General features: G+C 41.7%; 1 protein-coding gene across 1 annotated transcript in view; it reads left to right on the plus strand.

Annotated features, from left to right (window-relative positions):
* Window positions 1-15,709, plus strand: part of ehd2b (EH-domain containing 2b) — a 31,075-nt gene extending 15,366 nt beyond the window's left edge. Inside the window, exons 3-8 of the mRNA XM_042297760.1 lie at window positions 2,396-2,572; window positions 8,945-9,042; window positions 12,156-12,379; window positions 13,439-13,627; window positions 14,386-14,547; window positions 14,683-15,709. Coding sequence (XP_042153694.1) covers window positions 2,396-2,572; window positions 8,945-9,042; window positions 12,156-12,379; window positions 13,439-13,627; window positions 14,386-14,547; window positions 14,683-15,243 — 1,411 coding nt within the window. The 3' untranslated portion in view covers window positions 15,244-15,709. The remainder of the gene's footprint in view (window positions 1-2,395; window positions 2,573-8,944; window positions 9,043-12,155; window positions 12,380-13,438; window positions 13,628-14,385; window positions 14,548-14,682) is intronic.
* Window positions 15,710-16,930: the final 1,221 nt, after the last annotated feature.

Raw genomic sequence — 16,930 nt, forward strand, 5'->3', positions numbered from 1 at the left:
GTAAGGTATTATACACAGTAAGATATTATACACAGTAAGATATTATAACAGTAAGATATTATACACAGTAAGATATTATACACAGTAAGATATTATACACAGTAAGATATTATACACAGTAAGATATTATAACAGTAAGATATTATATACAGTAAGATATTATAACAGTAAGATATTATAACAGTAAGATATTATAACAGTAAGATATTATACACAGTAAGATATTATAACAGTAAGATATTATATTCAGTAAGGTATTATATACAGTAAGATATTATACACAGTAAGATATTATAACAGTAAGATATTATATTCAGTAAGATATTATATTCAGTAAGGTATTATATTCAGTAAGGTATTATATTCAGTAAGGTATTATACACAGTAAGGTTTATATTCAGTAAGGTATTATACACAGTAAGGTTTATATTCAGTAAGGTATTATACACAGTACGGTTTATATTCAGTAAGGTATTATACACAGTAAGATATTATACACAGTAAGATATTATAACAGTAAGGTATTATAACAGTAAGGTTTATATGCAGTGCCTTCAGAGAGTATTCACACCCATTGACTTTATCCACACTTTGTCGTGTTACAGCCTGATTACATTGATACATTTATTTTGGCACTGGCCTACACACAATACCCTATAATGTTGAAGTGAAATTATGTTTTGTAGAATTGTTTTGTTTATTAATCATTTAAAAAAATGAAAAGCAGAAGGCATGCGTCCTTCCTAACTCAGCTGCCTGAGAGGAAGGAAACTGCTCAGGGATTTCACCATGAGGCCAATGGTGATTTTAAACCAGTTACAGAGTTTAATGGCTGTGAAAGGAGAAAACTGAGGATGGATCAACAACATTGTAGTTACTCCACAATACTAATCTAAGTGACAGAGTGAAAAGAAGGAAGCCTGTACAGAATACAAATATTCCAAAACATACATTCTGTTTGCAACAAGGCACTAAAGTAAAACTGCAAAAAATGTGGCAATTTATGTCCTGAATACAAAGTGTTATGTTTGGGGAAAATCCAACACATCACTGAGTACCAGTCTTTATATTTTCAAGCATGGTGGCGGCTGCATCATGTTATGGGTATGCTTGTCATTGGCAAGGACTAGGATAAAAAGAAAATGAATAGCGGTAAGCACAGGCAAAGTCCTAGAGCAAAACCTGGTTCAGTCTGCTTTCCAACAGTCACTGGGAGATGAATTCACCTTTCAGCAGGACAATAACCTAAAACACAAGGCCAAATATACACTGGAGTTGATTACCAAGATGGCAGTGAATGTTCTGACTGGCCTAGTTACAGTTTTGACTTCAAATCAGCATGAAAATGGCTGTCTAGCAATGATCAACAACCAACTTGACAGAGCTGTAAGAATTATTTTAAAGAATAATATGCAAATATTATACAGTCCAGGTGTGCAAAGCTCTTAGAGACTCACCCAGAAAGACTCCCAGCTGTAATCACTCTTAGAGACTTACCCAGAAAGACTCACAGCTGTAATCACTCTTAGAGACTTACCCAGAAAGACTCACAGCTCTTAGAGACTTACCCAGAAAGACTCACAGCTCTTAGAGACTTACCCAGAAAGACTCCCAGCTGTAATCACTCTTAGAGACTTACCCAGAAAGACTCACAGCTCTTAGACTTACCCAGATAGACGCACAGCTCTTAGAGACTTACCCAGAAAGACTCACAGCTGTAATCACTCTTAGAGACTTACCCAGATAGACTCACAGCTCTTAGAGACTTACCCAGAAAGACTCACAGCTCTTAGAGACTTACCCAGAAAGACTCCCAGCTGCAGTCGCTGCCAAAGGGGATTCTAACATGTATTTCATTATGTAAATAAAATATTGCTGTATCTTCAATAAATTTGCAAAAATGTATAACAACATGTTTTCCACTTTATCATTCATTATGAGGTATTGTGTGTAGATGGGTGAGAAAGAAAATCAATTTGATCCATTTTGAATTCAGGGCTTTAACACAGCAAAATGTGGAATAAGTGAAAGGGGTATGAATACTTTGTGAAGGCCCAGTACAGACAGATGGACCTGTAGTCCATGGTGCTGGTGGTGGGACAGTAGTCAACTGGCAATACTACCATCAGCAAGTAAGACTTTTTCCAGATTATACTGTAGGTAGGGACAGGAGTTGCTCCTGAACTACTCCAAACCAGCTTTTATAAATGATAGGAAGGGCCTCAGTCTCCTATGACTGACTCTAGCTTCCTGGGCCCTATTGATGTAGTACTGCACATCATACCGTATGTCGTCCTGATTTACGTTGTTGTGTGTATATCAGGTATCTGACCTGGTGACCTGTTGTTGTGTGTAACAGGTATCTGACCTGGTGACCCGTTGTTGTGTGTAACAGGTATCTGTTGGAGCAGGATATCCCAGGAAGCAGGATAGGGCCAGAGCCCACCACCGACTGTTTCACAGCCATCATGCACGGTGAGGTAGAGGGGGTGATCCCGGGCAACGCTCTCATCGTTGACCCCAACAAACCTTTTCGCAAGCTCAACCCCTTCGGAAACACCTTCCTCAACAGGTGAGTACAGAGGCGGAATCCAGAATGCACGACGTCGTGTTTTAGAATGTTCTAGAATGGCCTGTCTGAAGGGAGGGGGTTGGAGGAGGGGAGAGAAAGAAGTGTGTTCGTTTTTTTTTTTGCTCTGTGGAATTTCAAGTGTCCGTGCCAAATTTCAGAGCTGGGAGGGACTTGCCTTATTTGTGGAAAAATGGAGAAAGGGAGTGATATCTCTGTAGAGAGGGAGAGGTTGGGGGAGAGGTAGTGTACTCAGATATGAGCTGCTATGTGCTCCAGTTCAAAGGCATGGTTAGAGGGCCCCAAAGAACCACAGCCATGCAGGACTAACTAACAGATGATGTCACAGGGACCAGGGTAAAGCCGAGCAGACTGGCTGGGCTGAATCACCCTGAGGTATTTTCCACTGCTCTGGTGTGTTTATCCTGTTGTCTGGGATACCCTTTTTCACGGGATTTCCTTCTATTGAGGCGAGCTGGCCTTACTGTTTATGGAACATGGTTTGCTGTGATACTGAAGCCACATCAACTGTAGGAGTCGAACACTACAATTATGGGTAGAAAAGGTACAGTAGATGTAACCTTTAGGCATAGATCTGGGACCAGCCTACACTCCAAAAATCCTAAGCATAACCATCAGGCTAGATCTAGCTACCACAACGTTCTGACGCACAAATTACAAAGAGCCAAGGAATGGTGTCTTTCTCTCTCTCTCTTTCTCTCTTTCTCTCTCTTTCTCTTTCTCTCTGTCTTTCTCACTTTCTCTCTCTTTCTCTTTCTCTCTTTCTTTCTCTCTCTCTCTCTCTCTTTCTCTCTCTCTCTTTCTCTCTCTCTCTCTTTCTTTCTCTCTCTCTTTCTCTCTTTCTCTCTCTCTTTCTCTCTCTCTCTTTCTCTCTCCCCCCTTGGTGGGGTGTGTTTGCGTCGGTCCTTCCTGTCTGGTGAAGCCCTGGTTAAAGCCATCTGAATCAGGAAGTAGCGGTGTTGTTGTTAACGATCATTAGCAGGTCATATTGTTGAGGCTATGACACTGGAGACCGTTTTCCTTCAGGAAGCCCAGAGCATTGAGAGTCCTGCTTTAACACAATGGGTCCTGGGAAGGGAGTAGTCCGACACAGTAGCACAATGAGTCCAGCTCTCAACTCATGATCTGGTTCCTAGATCGCCTTTAGCTGTTACCTTGACTGTGCAGAGAGATTAGTGCTTTCTTTTTTAAAATTATTATTATCATGGTTAAAGATTTCGGTTTTGATTATGTTTTTAGACACATAATAAAACAAGAAAAAAACATGCATTGCATTGTGGGTTAAATGCTGTAACACATAATAAAACAATGAAAGTCCCATGATGGCAGTAACTGTCCATTACTGTTTATCATTTATTCACCTTACTTTAATAACACATTTCAGTTGTTGTATAGTTTTTATATATATATATATATATATATATATATATATATATATATATATATATATATATATATTACATTCGTTTTATATATATATATTACACAAGTTTTATATATATATATATATAATATATTACACAAGTTTTATATATATATATTACATTCGTTTTATATATAATATATTACACAAGTTATATATATATATTACATTAGTTTTATATATAATATATTACATTAGTTTTATATATAATATATTACATTAGTTTTATATAATATATTACATTAGTTTTATATATAATATATTACATTCGTTTTATATATAATATATTACATTAGTTTTATATATATATATTACATTCGTTTTATATATAATATATTACATTAGTTTTATATATATATATTACATTAGTTTTATATATATATATTACATTCGTTTTATATATAATATATTACACAAGTTTTATATATATATATATATATATATATATATATACACACTGCTCAAAAAAATAAAGGGAACAACAAAATCACACACAAATTATCAATGGAAATCGAATTTATCAACCCATGGAGGTCTGGATTTGTCACACTCAAAATTAAAGTGGAAAACCACACTACAGGCTGATCCAACTTTGATGTAATGTCCTTAAAACAAGTCAAAATGAGGCTCAGTAGTGTGTGTGGCCTCCCTACAACGCCTGGGCATGCTCCTGATGAGGTGGCGGATGGTCTCCTGAGGGATCTCAGAGCATCAGCCAACTCCTGGACAGTCTGTGGTGCAACGTGGCGTTGGTGGATGGAGCGAGACATGATGTCCCAGATGTGCTCAATTGGATTCAGGTCCGGGGAACGGGCGGGCCAGTCCATAGCATCAATGCCTTCCTCTTGCAGGAACTGCTGACACACTCCAGCCACATGAGGTCTAGCATTGTCTTGCATTAGGAGGAACTCAGGGCCAACCACACCAGCATATGGTCTCACAAGGGGTCTGAGGATCTCATCTCGGTACCTAATGGCAGTCAGGCTACCTCTGGCGAGCACATGGCGCCAGTGGCGTATTTGCCAATCTTGATGTTCTCTGGCAAATGCCAAACGTCCTGCACGGTGGTTGGCTGTAAGCACAACCCCCACCTGTGGACGTCGGGCCCTCATACCACCCTCATGGAGTCTGTTTCTGACCGTTTGAGCAGACACATGCACATTTGTGGCCTGCTGGAGGTCATTTTGCAGGGCTCTGGCAGTGCTCCTCCTTGCACAAAGGCGGAGGTAGCAGTCCTGCTGCTGGGTTGTTGCCCTCCTACGGCCTCCTCCATGTCTCCTGATGTACTGGCCTGTCTCCTGGTAGCGCCTCCATGCTCTGGACACTACGCTGACAGACACAGCAAACCTTCTTGCCACAGCTCTCATTGATGTGCCATCCTGGATGAGCTGCACTACCTGAGCCACTTGTGTGGGTTGTAGACTCCGTCTCATGCTACCACTAGAGTGAAAGCACCGCCAGCATTCAAAAGTGACCAAAACATCAGCCAGGAAGCATAGGAACTGAGAAGTGGTCTGTGGTCACCACCTGCAGAACCACTCCTTTATTGGGGGTGTCTTGCTTAATTGCCTATAATTTACACATGTTGTCTATTCCATTTGCACAACAGCATGTGAAATTGTCAATCAGTGTTGCTTCCAAAGTGGACAGTTTGATTTCACAGAAGTGTGATTGACTTGGAGTTACATTGTGTTGTTTAAGTGTTCCCTTTATTTTTTTGAGCAGTGTATATAAATACTACTATATATATACTACTATATATATATAGATATATATATTACATTAGTTTTATATATATATATTACATTAGTTTTATATTACACTAGTTTTATATATATATATATATATATTTATATAATATGTTACATTAGTTTTATATATAATATATTTATATAATATATTACATTAGTTTTATATATAATATATTACATTAGTTTATATAATATATATATATATATATATATATATATATATATAATTTATATAATATTTTACATTTAGTTTTATATATATATATATAATATATTACATTAGTTTTATATATATATATTACATTAGTTTTATATATATATATAATATATTATATTAGTTTTATATATATATATAATATATTATATTAGTTATATAATATATTACATTAGTTTTATATATATATATATTACATTAGTTTTATATATATAATATATTAGTTATATATATATATATATATATATATATAATATATTACATTAGTTTTATATATATATATATATATATATATTACATTAGTTTTATATATAACATATAATATATTACATTAGTTTTATATATAATATATTACATTAGTTGGAGACTTTTATCTCCCTCACCAACTTCAAACATCTGCTATCTGAGCAGCTAACCGATCACTGCAGCTGTACATAGTCTATCGGTAAATAGCCCACCCATTTTTACCTACCTCATCTCCATACTGTTTATATTTATTGCAGTTGTAAATGAGAACTTGTTCTCAACTAGCCTACCTGGTTAAATAAAGGTGAAATAAAAAAATATATTTAAAAAAGTTATATATATATATATATATATATATAATATTAGTTATATATGTATATAGACATATATTACATTCGTTATATATATATATTACATTAGTTATATATAAATATTACATTAGTTATATATAAATATATAATATATTACATAAGTGTTATATATATAGAGACATATATTACATTAGTTATGTATATATATAATATATTACATGAGTTATATATATATCATATATTACATTAGTTTTATATATATATATATATATATATATATAATATATTACATTAGTTTTAGTTTTATATATAATATATTACATTAGTTGTGAATATAACTGCTCTGTATCCCTCTCCATCGCACCTTCATTTTTCTCTCTCGTCTCCGTGCCCCACACAGACCGGACATATAGGCGCACAATGGATTATGGTCATTGTAGTTAATTACCACGTTTTCTGCGATAAACTATGTAGATTATTGACCTGTTGGAAACTACAACTCCCTACTACATCACACAATTCAGCCTTGATCTGATGTATTTTTAGAGAAGCTGTACATTAAGCTCAGACATTTTTTTTTTTTGGGGGGTTAATCGCTCAGCATCCTCCATTATCTACATTCATTCCATTGCTGTTAACTGATGGAGCGGTGGACGGGGAGGGGGGCGGGCATTTAGTGGAATGTTTGGAAAGCTGCCCTGACCTGAGGAGAACCTGTAGATAAATATGTTTTATTGTGTAACAAACAAGACAAAAAAACAGAAAACTTGAGTGTGCATAACTATTCACCTCCCTCAACACTTTGTAGAGCCACCTTTTGCAGCAATTACAGCTGCAAGTCTCTTGGGGTATGTCTCTATAAGCTTGGCACATCTAGCCACTGGGATTTTTGCCCATTCTTCAAGGCAAAACTGCTCCAGCTGCTTCAAGTTGGATGGGTTTCTCTGGTGAACAGCAATCTTTAAGTCATACCACAGATTCTCAATTGGATTGGAGGTCTGGGCTTTGACTATGCCATACCAAGACATTTAAATGTTTCCCCTTAAACCACTCTAGGGTTGCTTTAGCAGTATGCTTAGGGCCATTGTCCTGCTGGAAGGTGAACCTCCATCCCAGTCTCAAATCTCTGGAAGACTGAAACAGGTTTCCCTGAAGAATTTCCCTGTATTTAGCATCATCCATTATTTCTTCAATTTTGATCAGTCCCTGCAGATGAAAAACATCCCCACAGCATGATGCTTCCACCACCATAATTCACTGTGGGGATGGGGTTCTCTGGGTTTTTCTTGATGGACAAAAAGCTCAATTTGAGTCTCATCTGACCAGAGTACCTTCTTCCATATGTTTGGGGAGTCTCCCACAGGCCTTTTGGCGAACACCAAATGTGTTTGCATATTTTTTTCTTTAAGCAATGGCTTTTTTCTGGCCACTCTTCCCTAAAGCTCTGTGGAGTGTACGGCTTAAAGTGGTCCTATGGACAGATACTCCAATCTCCACTGTGGAGCTTTGCAGCTCCTTCAGGGTTATCTTTGGTCTCTTTGTTGCCTCTCTGATTAATTCCCTCCTTGCCTGGTCTGTGAGTTTTGGTGGGCGGCCCTCTCTTGGCAGGGTTGTTGTGGTGCCATATTCTTTCCATTTATTGATAATGGATTTAATGGTGCTCCGTGGGATGTTCAAAGTTTGGGATATTTTTTTTTATAACCCAACCCTGATCTGTACTTCTCCACAACTTTGTCCCTGAGCTGTTTGGAGAGCTCCTTGGTCTTCATGCTGCCCCTTGGTCTTCATGGTGCCCATTGCTTAGTGGTGTTGCAGACTCTGGGGCCTTTCAGAACAGGTGTATACATACTGAGATCATGTGACACTTAGATGCACACAGGTGGACTTTATTTGGGGTGGCAGGGTAGCCTAGTGGTTGGACTAGTAACCGGAAGGTTGCAAGTTCAAACCCCCGAGCTGACACGGTACAAATCTGTCGTTCTGCCCCTGAACAGACAGTTAACCCACTAGGCCGTCATTGAAAATAAGAATTTGTTCTTAACTGACTTGCCTGGTTAAATAAAGGTAAAATAAAATTGAATAAATAAATGTAACTAATTATGTGACTTCTGAAGGTAATTGGTTGCACCAGATCTTATTTAGGGGCTTCATAGCAAAGGGGATGGAGAAATGTGACCGCACCACTTTTCATTTTTAATTATTTTTTTTAAACAAGTAATTTTTTTCATTTCACATCATCAATTTGGAATATTGTGTTTGTCCATTACATGAAATCCAAAATAAACATCCATTTAAATTACAGGTTGTAAAGCAACGAAATAGGAAAAACGCCAAGGGGGATGAATACTTTTGCAAGGCACTGTATGACTGTTGTCATGTCCCTCCCCCTTCTCTGCTGTTGCGTGATAGGTTCCAGTGTGCCCAGCTGCCCAATCAGGTCCTGGAGAGCATCAGCATCATCGACACACCGGGGATCCTGTCAGGAGCAAAGCAGAGGGTGAGCCGAGGTAAGAAGAGGTGGAGGTTGGGGGGAGTGGACAGGACAAGGAGAGGAGGAGGTTGGAGAGTGGACAGGACAAGGAGAGGAGGAGGTTGGAGAGTGGACAGGACAAGGAGAGGAGGAGGTTGGGGGAGTGGACAGGACAAGGAGAGGAGGAGGTTGGGGGGAGTGGACAGGACAAGGAGAGGAGGAGGTTGGGGGGAGTGGACAGGACAAGGAGAAGGTGAGGTTGGGGGTCACAGACACACCTGGTCTGATCTGGTCCCTCATCTGTCATGGTCAGCTAAAACAACTACTTCCTCCCTCCTGACCTGGCTAACCGATGTGACCGACCTCCATGCACTGAGGCAAGGAGACAAGGATATAGGGTGACAAGGATATAGGGTGACAAGGATATAGGGTGACAAGGATATAGGGTGACAAGGATATAGGGTGACAAGGATATAGGGTGACAAGGATATAGGGTGACAAGGATATTGGGTGACAAGGATATTGGGTGACAAGGATATAGGGACATAGGTGACAAGGATATAAGGTGACAAGGATATAGGGTAGTGTGTGGGTGAAAACATGCTTTGGTGATGAAATTGAACTGCCTTATGTTATAGAAGAGATTTTACCAAGACAAATATGATTATTTATGTTCTGAATCATTCACATTCTATCTGGGAAGTCGGATTTCGTAACCTTATTACATTCAATAATAAGCAGCGATCTCTGTTGACGTAGCTGTGCCACTTCTTGCCGCACCTTTTGAGGCTTTTACATGTTGGTCTTCTGCAAAGCTGTTTCCGCGGGTTGTGAAAAACAAAATGACACAAAGCCCAATTAAATGTTAAAAGCTCCGTTGAAGTTTCACAGATACGCTTGTTTTTCTGAGAAATCTTTGAAAAATAACAGGAATTTGAAAATATTAAAGACCTTAAACTAAAGATACTAAAATATGAAAATACTACGTCGTGTCTGAAAATCGATCTCACCTCTATATTGTTTTTTTTGTCCTCTGGATATGAGAAGAAAGATGAGAGTTGGACAGTGAGTCTGTCAGTTAGCCTTCATTCTCTCACAGCATCCAGCCTCGCTGACGCAACCCACTGGGCACAAATCAAATCAAATCAAATCAAATTTTATTTGTCACATACACATGGTTAGCAGATGTTAATGCGAGTGTAGCGAAATGCTTGCAACGTCTGGTTTTGATTTACTTTTGGTTGAGTTGTCAACTAACCAACTAACGTGAAATCAACAACAAATGTCACCATATCAATGGATTTAGGTTGAATTTGGGTAAATAAAAGACTAAATGCCTTTTACAATTATGACTTTTTGCAAATCTAATCAGTTTTCCATGTTGATTCAATGTCATCACATTCATGTTTTTGGTTGAAATGAAGTTGATACAACGTTGATTCAACCAGTTTGGCCTCCATTGATTCGGCCATCCTAGCCTTGTAGGTAGGTGGGTAAAAACGACAATAAGTTTTTAACAGATAATGACTGAGACATGAGGGTTGGAGAATTGGTTTTCTTAGAGGGTTATCTACACAATTAACCCAAATTGTCAAAAGATGCGTTTTTGATTGGACACCCCAAGGAGATAAGGATACAGGGTGACGAGGATACAGGGGGAGGAGGATACAGGGGAGGAGGATACAGGGGGAGGATACAGGGGGAGGATACAGGGGAAGGAGGATACAGGGGGAGGATACAGTGGGGAAGGAGGATACAGTGGGGACGAGGATACAGTGGGACGAGGATACAGTGGGGACGAGGATACAGTATGACGAGGATACAGTGGTGACGAGGATACAGTGGTGACGAGGATAGTGGTGACGAGGATACAGTGGTGGATACAGGGGGACGAGGATACAGTGGGGACGAGGATACAGGGGGAGGAGGATACAGTGGGGACGAGGATACATGGGGACGAGGATACAGTGGGGGGGGAGGAGGATACAGTGGGGACGAGGATACAGTGGGGACGAGGATACAGTGGGGACGAGGATACAGTGGGGACGAGGATACAGGATACAGTGGGGACGAGGATACAGTGGGGACGAGGATACAGTGGGGACGAGGATACAGTGGGGACGAGGATACAGTGGGGACGAGGATACAGGGTGGGGACGAGGATACAGTGGGGACGAGGATACAGTGGGGACGAGGATACAGTGGGGACGAGGATACAGGGGGGACGAGGATACAGTGGGGACGAGGATACAGAGGGACTCTGGCGAGTTCTTTCAGATTCCTCCACCACGTCTTGTAAGGAACACACACAAAGATAAATACAGGACAGAGGTTTTGAGCGTGAAGCCTCGTGAATCTGTCTCTCACTCCTTAAATTCCCTCCCTTTCCATGCTAATACCGTGTCACCGTTCATGGGGCATGAGTAACTATAACAACATTAAGTATGATGACGGTGGAACAACAGAAGAGACGAAGCCTTGTGGAACATATAAGGGTAGGTCAATGCCTCCAGTGTTATGACCTTATTACATTCCAACCTATCAGTTAGGAGAGCTTTCTGCTCAAGGTCCTGTTGGAGTCACATCGTAACGCATGTACGGCAGATACTGGAGAGGAAACTGTATCAGTTAGAGGAATGTGAGGAACGAAGTACTCATCAGAGAAAGAGAGAGAGAAGAGAGAGGACTCATCAGAGACAGAAAAGAGAGGACCGATTTAGAGAGAGAGAAGAGAAAAGAGAGGACCGATCAGAGAGAGAAGAGGACTCATCAGAGAAAGAGACAGAAGAGAGTGGAAAGAGAGATGTGAAGGGTCTGTGTTGCCCTTTCCCCTCCCCCTCTCCTGTGTGTGTGTGTGTGTGTGTGTGTGTGCGTGTGTGCGTGCGTGTGTGTGTGTGTGTGTGCTCTAAAACCAACTATATGGGAGTGCTTCAACATGTCTTTATTGACTTTTATTTATCCTGTTTTTTCTCATTGAGATAACATCTCTTTTCCAAGAGAGACCTGTTAAGCATGTGTTTTGTGCTCAGCGTGTTGCAAATCTAGAAATGTAACACCCTCATCTCCTTTTCACTGTTTCACTATTAATACTCTGACAGACCCCTCGTGTCCCGTCTCTCCCCTGACCTCTGACCCCTAACCCTCTCTCAGGCTATGACTTCCCAGCGGTGCTACGTTGGTTTGCGGAGCGCGTTGACCGCATCATCCTCCTGTTCGACGCCCACAAGTTGGAGATCAGTGATGAGTTCTCCGAGGCCATCGGAGCTCTGCGGGGTAACGAGGACAAACTGCGTGTCGTCCTGAACAAGGCTGACATGGTGGGAACGCAACAGCTGATGAGGATCTACGGAGCTCTCATGTGGTCTCTGGGCAAGGTGAGAGGAGACCTTTACTCATCGCCAAGGGAAATGTTGTCATACTACAGCTAGTGAAACAATAAACAATTACTAGAAAATAAATATTATTGTGGGGGGTGATATGCATTGGTTGAAGCTCATTGGTAAATTCAAATCTCCCTACCATCATATATAATATGCCACCAATGTAGATGAAAAGTTCCAAATCAACTTGATTGGAGATACACAACACACTCCTCGCCTCTCGTCATGAGCCGTAGTTAACGAGAACCACACAGATTTTTATCAGGGTCTTTAGCATTAGGAAAAACATATAATTTCTTGCCCCAGCCTAGCTCAATGTCTTGGCGGTTCGAAAAGAACCGTTACTACAGCGTCCATAAAACGACCATTAGACTTGCCACCTTTCGGACTGAATAAGTTTGTAGGGGCAACAGTTTTCGCTACATTTGTAATTTATCGCTCTCACATGATAATTTCTGTCCGTTAAGAACCAACGATGTGCTACCTTTTTGTAGCTGAATCTGAGTTCTAAAACCGGACCAAAGGTTGCGCAGTAACAGCGCTAGAAGCTAGCTAACACCAGTCAGATTAGAGGCAAGCTACAAGCAAAAGAAACTAGCTATATTTTGCTATGGAAGGTTTTTCACATGGCTGAAGTCACCGGAAGATAAACTGTTGGCCTTGACACTTGGGTGTGAATCATCACAAACAAAGAAGATCGCGAACGTCCTTGGCTGCTATAGCCAGTTAGCTAGCCAACTAACGTTAGCCCGTAATGTTAGCTAACTAGCGTTAGCCCGTAATGTTAGCTAACTAGCGTTAGCCCGTAATGTTAGCTAACTAGCGTTAGCCCGTAATGTTAGCTAACGAGCGTTAGCCCGTAATGTTAGCTAACGAGCGTTAGCCCGTAATGTTAGCTAACGAGCGTTAGCCGTAATGTTAGCTAACGAGCGTTAGCCGTAATGTTAGCTAACTAGCGTTAGCCCGTAATGTTAGCTAACTAACGTAAAGCAGTTAGGCGTGTGTATAACACTTTGTGAGCCAATTGATTGATATTATTGATATGATTAACAGGTGTTCAACACTCCAGAGGTCTTGAGGGTGTATATCGGGTCGTTCTGGTCCGAGCCGCTGCTGGTCCCTGATAACCGTCGTCTGTTTGAGCTGGAAGAGGAAGATTTGTTTAGTGACATCCAGAACCTTCCTCATAACGCAGCCCTCAGGAAACTCAACGACCTGGTGAAGAGGGCACGACTGGTCAGGGTAGGTTCTCTCTCTCTCTAGAATTGTTTTAAAATGTTTTATTTCATCTTTATTTTGACAGGAAGTCATGTTGAGACCAAGGTCTTTTTTTTTTTTTTTTTACAGCTGAGCCCTGTAATTACCAAACTAGAAAACAAATGGTATATCTATCTGGATCTCTCTTTCTCTGTCTCTCGCTTATCAACGTCGCTCACTCATCCCTTTCTGTTGAAGTAGATGGTATGATATAATCAACTCAGTAACACACATCCTGTCTAGAAGACCGCGTTACTGAGGAATAAGGTGTTTTACTAGGTTCATAGAAAAAAATGAGGAGAGTGGCATTGCTGAAGTTAATATTTTCCACCCTCCCCCCTAATTCTCTCGCTCTCTTTCTCCCCCCTCTCTCTCCCCTCCCCCTCAACCCTCTCTCTCCCTCTCACACTCCCTCCCCCACATCCCTCTCCACCCTGAACCCCTCTCTCCCTCCTCCACATCCCTCTCCCCCTCAACCCTCTCTCCGTCTCACACTCCCTCCCCCAACCCTCTCTCTCTCTCCCTGCCCCAACCCTCTCTCTCCTTCCCCCCACATCTCTCCCTCCCCACATCCCTCTAACCCTCTCTCTCCCTCCCCACATCCCTCTCCCCCTCAACCCTCTCTCCGTCTCACACTCCCTCCCCCAACCCTCTCTCTCTCTCCCTGCCCCAACCCTCTCTCTCCTTCCCCCCACATCTCTCTCTCTCTCTCTCTCTCTCCCCCCTCATCTCTCTCCCTCCAGGTGCATGCCCACATCATCAGCTATCTAAAGAAGGAAATGCCAACCTTCAGGAAGGACAAAATGAAGAAGAACCTGATCTACCAGCTTCCTGTCATCTTCTCCAAGATCCAGCTGCAGCACCATATCTCTGCTGGGGACTTCCCTGACTGCGCCAAGATGCAGGTCTGTTTAGCTTGTTTCTATTCCGGTTTGAATGTCCGACGCTGAAGTCTGGTAGTTCATCCTTCTGTAATATTTCAGATGATATTGCCAGATGATCGGCTAACTAGTGTGCTGTGGTCTCTGTTTCCCATCCAGGAGCAACTGTTGATCCATGACTTCACTAAGTTCAAGCCCCTGAAGCCGTCCCTGATGGCCGCTCTGGACGAGCTGCTGGCGTCCGACATCGCCAAGCTCATGCCCCTGCTACGCCAGGAGGAGATTGATGCGGGGGTGCAACCAGGGGTGCAGGGGGGGGCCTTCCTGGGAACCCGCGCCGGGCCCTTCGTGGAGAACGACCCATTCGGAGAGGTGGAGAATGGGGGGGAGGAAGGCGAGGAAGAGGGCGAGATGGCCTGGGTTGTGACCAAGGACAAGCCCAAATACGACGAGATCTTCTACAACCTGGCGCCCAACGAGGGCAAGCTGAGTGGCACCAAGGCCAAGGACTGGATGGTGAGCACCCGGCTGCCAAACTCCGTCCTGGGGAGGATCTGGAAGCTGTCGGATGTGGACCGGGATGGCATGCTGGATGACGAGGAGTTTGCGCTGGCCAGCCACCTGATCGAGGTGAAGTTAGAGGGGCATGGTCTGCCCCCTGAGCTGCCCGCCCGTCTGGTGCCCCCTTCCAAGCGCAGAATGAAAGGATCGGATATATAGAGACTATTACATCAACCCACCCTGTGGAGCTGACAGTATAGCCCTCTGACGGCTGACACACACGCTACTGCCCCCCCCCACGTTGTCCTCTTGTCTCCTTGTCTTTATGTCTGTCAGCCCCTGGGTGTATCTCGATAGTCTAAGTTAAGCCCCTGGGTGCATCTCGATAGTCTAAGGTAGCTTCCTCTGGTCTTTTCATCTCTGGTCTTCGAGAGGGAGACAGGAAGAAAAGGCTTGACAGAGGTGCGGAGATGAGACTCGAACCTCCCTCCCGTTGTGATTTGTGGTCTGGAGTCCAGTGTGTCTCCAGTCTGGTTCCTTTCCCATAGTGCAGATGAATGAAAGGAAAGGAGGAAGTGGAGATACTTTACGCTATTGAAATGCACCCCAATTTAGTCTTACTGGATCATGTGTTTAGCTGAGCTGAGGTCAAATAAAGGCTAGTGGCCCACACTGCTCTACTCTATTATACTCTACTGCTCTACTATATTATACTCTACTTCTCTACTCTATTATACTATATTATACTCTACTGCTCTACTATATTATACTCTACTCTATTATACAATATTATACTCTACTTCTCTACTCTATTATACTATATTATACTCTACTTCTCTACTCTATTATACTCTACTTCTCTACTCTATTATACTATATTGTAATCTACTATACTCTACTGTACTCTACTCTATTATATGCTACTGTACTATGCCGATCTACTCTACTACATTCTACTCTACTCTCCTTCACTCCACTCTACTCTACTCCACTCCACTCTACTCCACTACACTCTCCTACACTCTACTCTACTACACTCCACTCTCCTTTACTCCACTCTACTCCACTACACTCTCCTACACTCTACTCTACTCCACTACACTCTCCTTCACTCCACTACACTCTACTACACTCTACTCTACTACACTCCACTCTACTCCAGTCCACTCTACTCCACTACTCTCTCCTACACTCTACTCTACTACACTACACTCTACTACACTACACTACACTCCACTCTACTACACTCCACTCTCCTTCACTCCACTCTACTACACTCCACTCTCCTTCACTCTACTCTGCTCCACTCTAATCTACTACATTCTACTCTACTCCACTCTACTATCCTACTACACTCTACTACACTACACTATACCCCACTCTACTACACTCTACTCTACTACACTACTCCACTCCACTCTACACTACATTACACTACACTCTACCACACTACTACACTCTACTCTACTACACTATTACACTCTACTACACTACTACACTCTACTACATTCTACTCTACTACATTCTACTCTACTACATTCTACTCTACCCCACTCTACTACACTCTACTCCATTCTACTCTGCCACATTCTACTCTACTACATTCTACTCTACTACACTACTCCACTCCACTCCATTCTACTCTACTACACTCTACTAAATTCTACTCTACCACGTTCTACTCTACTATAATCTACTCCACTATACTCTACTCCACTCTATACTACATTCTACTCTACTCCACTCTACTACATTCTACTCTACTACATTCAACTCTACTACACTCCACTCTACTAAATCTACTCTACTACATTCTACTCTACTACACTCCACTCTACTAAATTCTACTCTACTACACTCCACTCTACTAAATTCTACTCTACTACACTCCACTCTACTACATTCT

The sequence above is a fragment of the Oncorhynchus tshawytscha genome, linkage group LG14, assembly GCF_018296145.1.
Source record: "Oncorhynchus tshawytscha isolate Ot180627B linkage group LG14, Otsh_v2.0, whole genome shotgun sequence".
NCBI lineage: Eukaryota > Metazoa > Chordata > Actinopteri > Salmoniformes > Salmonidae > Oncorhynchus > Oncorhynchus tshawytscha.